Below are 13,119 nucleotides of genomic sequence, written 5' to 3'. Positions count from 1 at the left end.
GTTTACTCTTTTACACACCGAAAAAAAGGCTTGGTTGAATTTATCAAGTTTTTCTTGGTTAGATATATGTATATTGGTAGCTATATATAACCATTGACTTGGTTGCCGTAACCACGTACAATTGGTTAGTTTGACAATTCAAACTTGGTAGGAACTATTGATGCTTATAACCAATGCGATTGGTTGAGGTAAACAAGAAACTGGTATTCCGATTGGTCACCCAGTATAAGATATTATATAAAATGAAAAATAATCAGAAGACATTTTGAAACAACCAATTTGTAAAAAATTTTATTTTGATCTTTTGTTGAATGTATTTGATCGAAACAGTGTTACAATAATTAAATAGGTGATTCCGTACAAAGGAAACGAACTCTGAAAGTATTATTACTGTGAGATTCCGAACAGAATGTAATAACGCATCACACCGAGAAAGAGGGCAAAAATTTGAATAAAAGGCAATCGGATGCACATGATATTGTAGAAACGAGAATCAAAATAAACTTAACAATTTTTTTTGAAATTATAAAGACATGTTTTTAAATTATGAAGATATAATATATACTAGAGAAAAATGTTAAAATAAAACTTTATTTTTATTTTTTTGTTGTGATACATAACAAAATGTAAAGTACAGAAAAAATTGTAATATAAAGCTGCGGGTGAAGTTTTGTAACGGTAGAGAAAAATTATTCTTGGTTCTTATAAATTATGACACGGAATAAATACATCTAGCTTTCTTGAATTGAGTTTTTAAGATTAATTATAAGAGAAAACGAAACAAACGTAGAACTTGCATTTTACATTAAAGATTTAAAAGTTGGAGTGAAAAAGAGTCGATAGAAAGAAGAACTCGCAGATTGTACAAAACACGATCGTATCTCAATTATTGTGAACACGTAGATAACAACGGTTTTCGAGAACAAATAACACAAAAGGCGAATCCTTTCTTATTGATTTTCTCTCGCTCGAAGTTGACTTACCTTAAAAGCTTGCTAAAAGCCTTGTAATACATCTCGTTCGAATTAGGTGGAGAAAATTAGGGCAGAAAATAGGCAGTTTATTTTAAAAGTACTATATTTATAATCCGTCTCATGTGTATCTTCTTAGTATTTGTATTGTAGAGAGTTTATATACAAATGTGTACACTCTGTATATTCTACACGTTAAACGTTAACATGTGATCTGTACATATCGGATACTCGATTAGGTAGGTTGATTGACCTCTTTCAAAACTGCGTCGTGAATATAGTTCTCTCGATCATCATAAACACGCTCTTGATCAATTTAATTGACTAATTTAATTAGCGATCTGGTCGTGGGTATAAAAGTCTGCGCACGCATGGTCGCATTTTTTGGTTTCTTTTGATACATGTCAACAACTTTTTGACAGAATATACAGCAATAACAGAACAACAGAAATAAAAGGGGGATTTGAGAAAGTACTGAATGTAAAATCCATTTATTTTATTACGAAAAGCTTAAAATATCACGTCAAAATAAATTATGCTTTATGCTTCATAATACAACTTATTATTATTCATTTATATCATACACTCTTCAGCTCAACAGCTAAATTATAAATTAGTAGACAGAGAAGCAGCACATATAACATTGCTTTTACATTTACAAGGAATTAACCACATACGGAGAATTAATAGCAGCCAGTCCAGCTGGAAAGCCACTAGTGATCTAATGGTTTGCACATAGAGCTTATAAAGCGGAAACTGGTGCAGCCGTCGCGTGCATGCTCGTCGTACTATCATGCTTGGGTAGTTATCAGACCGCGTATGATTTCAGACGTCCCCGGCGGCATTCGTAAAATAGACGCAAGGCCACCGTTTGTCCGATATTCAACTCACACGCCCTGGGACGCTGATGAAAATAAGTAGCGCGTTTGTGGACCGTGAACAGCTGCGCGTGTCAGCCGATCGGAGATACAAATTTGACACGATCGGGTGCGCGCGGGTACATGCATATTTATACGCAAATAAGTAAAATAGGTACGTGAATGTGTGAAATAAGTGTGTATGTGTGTGTATATTACGAATTATAAATGCACTTCTTGAACTACCTGCTGACCGAGCGCGCGCAAACTCACGTTTCCGTAGAAATCACCACATGTAAAAATAGTTTGCCTAATATTATCGTCGTGCGCGCATCTGCACATCATCGCGATCCTCTCTCGACGTCAATCGATGCCAGTCGCATTCCGCGGGATATCGTTAAACGATACTGAGAATTAAGACTCTGACTTTACATCTCTACTTGGAGTCGCACTTCAGTCGGCACATTTTGGATTAAATGCGGAACATGAACACATGCCTTTGTTAGAACATGACGCGTTTTACTTTCCACGTTAATCTTGGTTTGATCCAGCTGCGACGGATTCGTAGGAAGAATTATTGGAAGCGTCTCCCGGCACGTTACACGCAGCGTTGCTAAAGAAGAAGTATCGTTTCACGAAGTATACAGTACTACGTGATGGAAATACGTTCGATATTAAAGAAACACAATGTTCTATGAATCTTCAGTGGCTTTATTAAGCGCACGCTTTAAATTTCTTCCTCGAATTTGTACTGACATCGATAATTCGCAAGACCAACTGATGTCTAGCTGATAAAAATAATTAGTCGTTTCTGACGCACGGGGAGACTCCACAAACCACTTTATTCACGTCTTTCTTTGCGACTAAGCGGGGAAGACCGCAGGCCATCGTGGAGGTTTGTTCTTCTCATCGGTTCACGAGTGATTAATAGCCCTCGATTCCCGCCTCTGTTCCCAGACGGTGCTACGTGTAAGAACGAATGAAGTTCCGTTCCCGATATGTTACGTTCCATTAAGCCCGCGAGATTTCGCAGAAATCAATAATCGGTATCGATAAAACGCGTTTTCTTACCTTACGCTGCTTTATTATAGATTCAAAATTATTCGAACAATCGAACGAAACTTTGCCACAATATGATAAAATTATCCTATAGCAGAAATTATATTATAATAAAAATAAAAGTAACAGTGGTCCAAAAAATTTTAAGAGACTTGGGTTTAATATCTAAGAGAAGTGTTCGAAACAAAAAAATACTCGCTTTATTCTATAAATCACGTATATTTTTTTTTCCTTGCAAAATTAATTATCCTGGCGCGGGCGTAATATTACCTCACATTGCAATTTTAAGAGATATAATATTAAACCAAAGTCGTTATGTATACATTTCTAAAAGAAAAATTATGAGAAAATATTACAATAATCTATTAATGCAAATATGTAAATATAAATACTATTAAATGTACTTTATTTCAAGTGCAAGTTCAAAAGCAAAAGAATCCTTTCATCTTCTCCCGGAATCGACAGCGCGTTTTTCTTCTCTTCATCGTTTTTTCTCTATATATATCGCGAATGCTTCAGACTCGATTTAATCGTGCTTAAGTACTAACGCGAAGTTTAAGCTACGGTCCAGATTTTTTCTCTTTCTTTTATTCCGGCTCACAATTTATTTATCGCACAGATAACGTAAAAGGCAGCGATTGTTTATGAGACAAAAATGTGCTTCTCGATTGCTCGGTTTCAGTTGCTTCCGTCAGAAATTTATTCGCGCGATACCATTAACAAACCGTCGCACTTACCTGGTCCGCTCGACTAACTCGACAATATCTCTTTTTACTTTTTACCTCCGTTAGGAAACGCTCCAACTGTAAGCGGATACAGTTGTCACTGCTTATGTGGATCACACTCATATACTAACGACAACGTACCGCATACACGGCTATATACATGATTGATGTACACTCTTTTATCGTTTTAATGACGATGCGACTAACATCAAGTCCGCGCTCGAGAAAATTCACGTTTTTCTTCGAGAAAAAAAAAACGTGGTGACTCGCACGTGAGGTCAAAGCGTGTGCGCGTCACACTGTGTAGAAAAAACCAACAACAGTGACGCGAAAATCAGCCGTGGTGTGATTCAAACTGTAAAGCAAACACTAGAAAGGTATAGAAGCTCCGATCTCCTGGTCCAGCGATCTCTCCGTCATGTCGATTGATCTGACAACGCATCGGAGAATGCCGAGGGACGATCTAGCACCGTCGAGAGAGCTCTGAGTACCGACCGTTCTTCTCGAAGGACGACCGAATCTCCTCGTGGCTCGATTAGGCCAGGTGCGATACGTGGGATCCATGCTGCATCGCTCGAAGGCACTCCAAGCGATCGACGATCGCCGCAACGGTAGATGCGTGTGCGAGAGACACCCGCAGTGCTGCCAGGAGAGAGACGGAGTCCTGCACCTGAACACAGGTACCCTAAAGCCCTCCGGTGGTCGTAGAATCGGCAAGTCGTGCAGCTTCAAGGCCGCATTTGCTCGCCACGGTTTTGAAATCAGCGAATCGCCCGCCGTCGTCCAACCGGTGCGATTTATCGAGCGCGGCGTGGGAATTGAACCGTCGAGTCGAGACTCGGCGTTGATATTGATTGAATTGCAACCAGACGCGTCACTGATTGTTGTCGATCCTTCCAATTTGGTTGATTCTCCAGCGAGTTCCTCGACACGTCTCTCTCCAGTCGGATGGACATGAGTCGATGTATCATCGATCTCGGACTGCTGGTCGACACTCGACAATTCGCGATCACAGAAGTCATTGACCATAAGCAATTTCTCGCCCGATTTCTCGCGATCGGGCGCGTCGCGACACGTGGATCAGGAAGAGGAGTTTGCTTCTACGGTGGAACTGGTCGAGGCGTCGTCGTCGAGGGAACTCTGCGTAGCGACGGTCACCTTGTTCCCACTGTCGCTGCAAGTCGCCGCCGGATAATTTTGACGGGGATGGCGTCTCTTGTAGGGCTCCCAATCCCCAGGACCCCGGCGTCAGTGCGTCGCGATCACGTCCGGGGCGCTTTTTGTGCTCTCTATGCTGAACGGCCGTCTCTGGTCCACCTCGATCACCGCCTCCGCCCGATACCTCGGATCCAACGTCGGTTGAGGCTGTCGTTTAGTAGGCGTATTGCCGGAAGAGTGTTGCGACGTGCTGGACGTGGTATTGTTGGAGCCGTGGCCGGATCCATACATGGAACTACCGTATCTCTCGCCGGAACCCAAGGTGGCTTGCCGTATGAACTTAGGCGACTGTCGATAGACGCCGCTAGGATCTCTGCTGGGCTTGGGACTTTGGAATCTCTGGTAGGACGGGTAGTCCAACTGTTCTGGATACTGGGCAGTGTGCGGCATGGGCAGTGGGTAACTGGACTCGGTCGTCGACCAGCCGGGTGGCGCCGGTATGGGATTATGCTTCGGACAGATACCCATACTGCCGTCCCGTCCGCGGGACGCCGGACTACAGCCGGAGCATTGAGAGATGCTCTGTTGCTGCGAGCTCTGTTGCGACGATTGCGAGCTCGGCTGCGAGGATTGGGCGCTCTGATGAGACTGTTGCGGGCTCTGTTGCGACTGCTGACGATGAAGATGATGATGATGGTGATGATGAAAATTGGTCCCGTTATGAGAGCTGGGAGCGCGCACGCCAAAGGTCGTGAAACCTAGAGGCACCCCCGCGTCTGATATCCGTGGTTCAAAAAGACTTTCTCGGGTTTGGCAGCAGTTGTCACGCATCTCCGGCTCCTCGCTGGACTCCTGCAGACGTTCCTGCGTAGCGTTACTCACGTTATTGCTCTGGTGAATGTCGGTGATATCGCTCGTGTTATAAGTCATCTCGAGAACAAGGTCCTTGGTGTACTCCTGAAGTATCATAGTGGTGGGTGGCATCAATTCCTTGCTGGGCAAAACTTCTAAACTGGGCGATTCGCTGCCATGATCATGTAGATCTGTTGTGGAAACCGAAATTGGACACGGTGTCGATTTTCGACCCATTTCGTCTAAACGATTCTCTCTAGATTGCCTTATGTGCTCCTATAAGAAAATGAAAAGACGAAGCATGCATAGTAATATGAGTATAAAATTTAATCTGCATATAAAGTTTATTAGTAATTTATTTAAAATATTATTTCGTTAATACGCTTAAGAAAAAAGTAATTTACAAAAATTGGCTTGGCTCATAACAATACAAACGCTTCAACTTTGATATAATGTATGAAACTAAATTATTTTATTATTGCTTGAGGTTTTTTAAAAGTTGGAAATTTCTACTTTAAAATACTTTTTTGGAAAATATAATTTTTTTGCCACTCATTCGAAGCGCTCTTTTAATTTTGTTAAAAAATACATACATAATACATAAACAAACTTCCAAGTTCATGATTTGTGTACACAAATTAAAATTTAATAACAAACGTTTCATATTATTTTAATTCAATGTTATAATACGAGTTGAACAATATACATATAACAAATGGCAGAGTACACTGTGATAATATAGGACAGAAATTTGAACGTTTATATTGGTATAATTATTATTTGAGAAAATGCAACCACTATATGTGTAAATATGTTATATGTGTACATATGCTGAAATATTATCCTGCCTTTCTACGCGATCTAATTAAATAAATGCAACAGTATTTAATAGCTTGTTATAAAATAAGAGATCTGATTTTGTCATTAAGAAGATTAAGTCTGGTTTTAAATATTGAATGCAAAGAAGACGCAGTTATAAAAAACGACAAAATTGAATTTTTACATTTCTTCGTGCGGACGTAAAGAAACGTCGAGATAAATACTTTCATCACTTCTTGATCCCGATGAGAAATAAAGACACCACATCGTCAAAGCAATGTCATGTCATCGAGGATCTATAAATTTTGCGGGCACACTGAAATATTGCGCGATCATAAAAAGAAAATGCTCTCGCCTTGCCGCTATAAAAGAACGTTTTGTCGATTTTTAATAAAACCTGCAACCAAGTCTCAATCATAATCAATAATTTTATATAAATAATACGAGATGTATTTACGAAGAAGAACATCCGCGGAACAACTTTTATAAAATATTTTCTGAAATATAGAAGAAAACCTTCGCGTAGGTATTTCCGTAGAGACTTTATTTTCTGATTTCTCGTTTAGTGAAGGTATGATAGGGCAGAGAGAGAGAGAGAGAGAGAGAGAGAGAGAGAGAGAGAGAGAGAGCGCTCGCAATTCGCGTTGGGAAAATAAAATTCACTCACCTGGATAATGCGGTGATCGCGGATGAGCTTCCGAACGCAGTTGAAGACGAAGGCAAAGCTCATGCCAAACATAATTAGAGAGAAAACGACGAGGATTATGACGATGTGCTGCGAATCGATCAACCGTAAGTTCTTCTTCTGCAAATAAGGAAATTGAGCGTGCCTTCAATATCCCTGATCGTTGCTTATTATGTTAATTTAATGTTAGATAGAAAACTGGTATTATACAAAGCGTAAACGTTTTGAAATATAAAAGATTTTAAATTAATTTAATTTCAATTAATAGCAACCTGTACCATATATTCGCGTGTATAATGAGTTGTCTCTGTATATTTTAGGTAAAAATAATTAAACATTAATTAGAAAAATAGCTTTTTCTTGGCTTCCAATTTGTAGGACTACAACCTCTTATACGTCATGCGTTTAATTTTAATTTGATGCTACACAGACAAACTTATTGCAATTACATTGTTTGTAAATGCGCATTTATAACAATGAGTTTGATATTGCACCGGTGCATTGAATAATTGTCGATATTTTATAATTCGCAACGTGCGGTTGCACCCGTTAAAGCATTCAAATCAAATAAAATATTGGAAGATGAAAGGGCAGTGTTAATTATCATTTTGTTCTGGTTGGAGCTTTTCCATCTGGGCTTACAGACGCAAGCTCCTCCCGACAATAGCGTCTCAAGATTCGCGCGGATTCGTCGGTGCACCTCGACATTGTACCACGACATACACCCTCTTGTCACCGTCGTTCTATCCCGTTTTCAACATTTATCGGTGACAGAGGTGTCGCGCTAAATGCCTTCGTGAAATTTCAGGAGAGCGTTACACATTACGCAGGAAGGGTTCAAGCGCAAAGGAGAAACTTGCGAAACATCGCGGCGCGGCGCATAGAATGCATGAAGCAAGTAGAATCGACGCGATCCATCTTCGTCCCTGTCTCTCCGCACTCCTGTCTCTTGCGTGCCGTCCTTTGTCTCTCGTAGAATGGCAACACCGCCGCGGATTTTGCCTGTTTGCTCCTCGTTTACTTAAGTGGTTGCAGCGTGAGAGTAACTCGTTGAAACGCTACTTTATATCACGTTTGTTGTAGTTTAAGCATAAAGTGTTTGCTACTACAGCACATTTGCAATGGACAAAGTGATTTCGCTTGATAAAGAGCGAAATAATCGTTATTTTAATAATTGTTCAACAAGAATTCTTTCACATTAATGTGGAATTTTTCTCGAAAAGATACATTCTACAAGATTAACCATAACTATTTTTCCATTTAGATCTTTTCTGTCAGCATTTTGTATAATGTCTTATTATATGCCTCTATTTCAAACTTCCAGAATTTATATTTTTTACATTCAATCGATTCCTGCGTTCTACGAACGTATTTCTCAAAATTAAATCGCTTCGATAACATAGCAACTTTGCCTCGCACAAAACGTTGCAAATTTGCATACTTGCGCAAGTAGTACCGTAATTAAATTATCAAGTATATTCTAGATCGTGAACAAGACTTCAGCTAGATATAAGATGGATTAAGATCATGAACTTTGTAATCGCTCGTACGATTATCATGTGAATTTATTTGCTCAAAGAAGAATTTTCCAATTTTTTTCTGTGGAGTATTTGCGTGTATCTTAATTTTTCCCTCTCTGTACTAATTAAATAACTATTGCTTTGAAAATAATTTGCTCAAAATCCGAAGATAAGTAGTTTTGGAAATTTGATGTAAAAAACGTATCTTTAATTTGTTTAACAATTATATAAAAATATTATAGATAATGCAAACTATTCTATCGTAGGAAGTGCATTCGGTAAGTTCATGCTGACCGGGAAACTTTGCATGCGGAAAGTCCTGCGAGTGTGTATTACGCGACACATTGTAAGCGAGTCACGTTATATATTCAATGCTTATACAGTAATAACTAATTTCCGCAGACCGGTCTTGCGCGCTACTGACACAGAGTAACGTTTGGCCACATTATTGCTACTCGCGGATCCAGCTTGGAATGCACTGTTAAACTATAGAGTAATTTATATCGACGTCACATGTTGTCCGTGTTCGCTTACATGCTAGTTCAAAGAGATGCCGTTTCCCTTTTCTTCCGTCCGCGTATATTTCTCTGCGTCCCGGTGGTCGCACTATAATTTCCCAGCGTTTATCTCTCGTGCACTACCCAAGGTGAATTCGTTGCTCCGACAGCGAGAACATGTCCACCTAAATCCAGAATGCTTAACGCGATGGAAAATCAGTTTCTACGAGCGTAGAATAAGTGCAATGTAGAATTGAAATATATTTTTGGGATACCTGTTTGTATTAATATTTGGTACATAAGTGTTTCTTAATATTTTCTTTTATACATTAATGTAAGCACATACAATTATTTATTAAAATTTACGTCTTTCTCTATCTTAATTCTACATTACTCGCATACTTTTGTAACGTAATTACAAAATTGCAAGTTGTCGAATAGATTTTACTGCCGCTGAGCAATTATTAGGATCGCGCGGATATTAAATCCCCCTTTTCGTCAGATATGCCGGAAGAAATGCTATTATAACGCCCATCTTGGAATTTTTCGGCGTTATTTCTGAGTCGTTTTCATATCTTTCTTTTTTCTTTCTTTTTCACACATATATGCACTCTCTCTCTCCCCCCTCTCTCTCTCTCTTGAAGGAAGAATTAAGCTGTAAAGCCGTGATACTGTTCCGTATGCGAGCGTACGAGTAAGCGGCCGAGGGAGAAACACGGGAAGAGAGATTGCACAAGTGGATGCTTCCTTCTGCTTCCGTGAGTCAGAGTGGTTTATTGTTATGCTCATACGCCCGGAATCATTGCACGTTTTCGTGAATGCGCCGGTTTAAACGCCACTGTCGCATTGGAGAGCCCACTGCTACGCGCAACTGACACCTTTCGTCGGCTTTACCGGCGGGAAACTGTACGATAAACGACGCGGATCGCGAAGTTTAGATGTTACTTTCGACCGCCACATGATTGCACGAATATGTGGATAATTAATGAGGAATTTGAGAATGCCTCTAACTTCGTGAAACTTTATAAGTAATAAAATTGTGAACTTTCTTAATTGTATATAGCGTACCATTATAAATTAAATAAATAATTTTATTTTTATTATTTTATTTAATTGTTATTTATAGTATATACAATTTAGAATATCGAAACACTTCAATATTAACAACGACAATTTTTTTTTAATTTGGAGCCTATTCTTTTCTTAGAAAGCTTTCTTGCACGTTATTTGTAAAATAGGAACAGAATTTATTTAGTCAGAATTGTCTTACGAAATAAAATACAAAATCTGACGATCAATCGCGAAAGATATTTGTGTGTTATTTGTATATTGTTTACTATTAAACGTGATTCGCGAAAAACATTCCCAAAAACACGTTATTTTCTACCCACATTTTGTTCCATTATGTAATCGATATTGGCCATCGTACAAAGTGCATAAAACGACTGCCCAGATTTATGGTGATTGGTATCGATATAAAGTCCGAGTTTGAGCGAATTCGAAATATGTTCCATTTTAGCCCGCGATTCCCAATCTGGCAAATTCACTAGCATGATATACCATTTTTGCAAATGTCAGTGTGTGCCAGATTTTTAAAAAACTCAACGTGATACGCGACACATTGCCATTCTATTATAATAGAATATTCCACCTTGCATAATTCCTTATTGCGAATATTAATATAGCGTGGTGCAAAAATTTGTATAAAGTGACCAATCAGTTTATCGACGAGGTTTCGCGTGTTTTCACGGAGGAAAATTTGTACTATTTCAGCAATAGAAATTCTTGACCACGTCGTCCGCGAACGACGTAGTACGAGCGCGTAGTACGAGCTCGTACCGGAGAGATGACGGTACGGGAGCAATTTTAAATATTTCCGCTATTTATGACATCGTATTCGATGTCCGTAAATGCCAGCATTCACTCTGTAAATTCCGGTCGCAGGATGTTGCTTTTAATTATTAACATATGAATTAACTACTTTCACAAAAAGTTTATTACGTATATTCGAAATAGCAAAAGATTTTACGTAACCCTCGCACTTTATTTCTAACTCAAACATAAATATCTGACAATATCGACAATAGCAATCAGTATATGCTTAGAAAATAGATTGTTTAAAAGTTGCGATATTTGATTAAAATCATAAAAATGGCGATAAAGCATCGCGTTTCATTCTACAAAGTAGCCCTCCGGCAGGATACAGAACTATTCCATATAACACATCGCACGGGGTGTAAATTAGATCTACTATATTTGAGTTAGTAGAAGCGTGCTATTCATTAAGGTATTTCACGCAGCTCGGACACACCGCTCGGTCGGAACAGTGTTTAAGGTCAACAACTATCGTACATTCACACACATCACTCGTGTATCCCCACGTCGAGACCGTCGAAGTTCTACGTGATATCGACTACTTGCCATACTCTGTATAGACACAGTCTAACTAGGAATCCAGTTCCTATCTAAACACAAATCCCGCGTCGGATGCGCGACCTTCTTGTTTCGCCGTTTCTGCGAAGTCGCGTTTCCTTCCAAGTGACAAGCAATTTCTGAAGATGTAAGGTCACGCACGATAAAATTTACGTTTTCCCATCCACATAGGCTCCCGAGTCAACCCGTTAAAAGAGGCATTTTTACGGGATTGTTCACGCACGTAGTTCAGTCCACTCGTACTTCAATCGCAAGTGAAGTACGTCTGTTTTATGCTGCCCTCACGTCAGACAGTGAAACGAATTAATATCCGAATTTAAAGCCGGAGGCATTTAATTAATGTCATCTCATACAGCTCGACATATAGTAAAGTTTTATATATATAATAACGTTTGATACAAAATTCGAGCATTTTACGAGAAATTTCAAGCTTTTACGCTTTTTTTCTATCCCTGTATTTTGCGCTTCAATAATTGTCAATGAAAAAATGTAAAAGATTGTAAATTGGAAAGATGTAGACTGATCGAGATCTATTTAGTTTCGTTCAACCGGCACAAACTTCAAATCTCCTTATCTCGAGACAACCATTTTACTTCGCGATTTTACTTTAAGTTTATTATGTCTCGCCTTTGCATGGCTTCTTTCTAACAGTATTAGAAATATTTTTCACCAAGCTGCAGTATAAATATGCTCCACGCACACCAATACTGCAGCTGGGAAAGAAGAAAACAAAATAGTAACGGAACGGAAAGTTTCTGCAAGACAGAAATAATTAGTCGCTACCGGGATTACCGAGAAAAAGGTTTGAGAACCTCTCATTAGCAAGAGAGAAGAAAACACTCTGTGCAAGCGTGAGCACCTTGTTGCCTTTCCAATGCACTTCCTGTTTATTTCCCCATTGCCTTCTCCCGTTCGATAGCAAGCTCGCTAAAGAGGCTACTCATTAGAGAACATTTCCTTCAGTCTGTCTGTTGTTAATACATTAAAGCACAGATCCGAACGACCGAGAGATAGATCCGCACGAGGCACGAGAATCGTAACGTTCTTTCAAGCTCATTATATCCTTTTTTAATAAAAAATAAGTAAATAAACCCAATAATTGAAATAAAATTACTGATATCTATTACTTCTGATATTTATTACTGATATCTATTTACTTCTTGCATTTTCACTTTTTTATATACAGTAATAAATACGATACTGGAAAAAAATTTGGTTACATAAATTGGAAATCTGGTAGATTCAACCGGAAAGATACGAACTAGATACTTATAGTTAAGTTTATAAAACATTCTGGCTATAAAATATTGAAATAATCAGAATTAAATTATGATAACCAAAAATTCTGATTTGTATGAGTCGAATATATTTTTGTATACGCCTTGAGGGTATAACCAAAACATTTTTCTCAGTGAAGTAAATCAACACTAAATATTTTGTTTTAACTTCAAACATTAATGTTGCCTAACATTACAATCATTTATGAAAATACTGTATGAGTTCCCCTATAATGAAAAAAGTTCATATAATACGTTCTGAACAC

General features: G+C 38.8%; 1 protein-coding gene across 4 annotated transcripts in view; it reads right to left on the bottom strand.

Annotated features, from left to right (window-relative positions):
- Positions 1-1,059: 1,059 nt before the first annotated feature.
- Positions 1,060-13,119, bottom strand: part of LOC112467011 — a 108,874-nt gene continuing 96,814 nt past the window's right edge. For all 4 annotated transcript variants that reach the window (XM_025035437.1, XM_025035436.1, XM_025035438.1 and 1 more), the window contains 2 exons: positions 7,109-7,246; positions 1,060-5,898 (listed from right to left, as the gene is read on the bottom strand). In XM_025035437.1, coding sequence (XP_024891205.1) covers positions 4,861-5,898; positions 7,109-7,246 — 1,176 coding nt within the window. In that variant the 3' untranslated portion in view covers positions 1,060-4,860. The remainder of the gene's footprint in view (positions 5,899-7,108; positions 7,247-13,119) is intronic.

This window comes from Temnothorax curvispinosus, unplaced genomic scaffold (assembly GCF_003070985.1).
Source record: "Temnothorax curvispinosus isolate PA1 unplaced genomic scaffold, ASM307098v1 QBEX01016800.1, whole genome shotgun sequence".
Classification (NCBI taxonomy): Eukaryota; Metazoa; Arthropoda; class Insecta; order Hymenoptera; family Formicidae; genus Temnothorax; species Temnothorax curvispinosus.
This window is presented reverse-complemented; position numbering and strand designations above follow the sequence as displayed.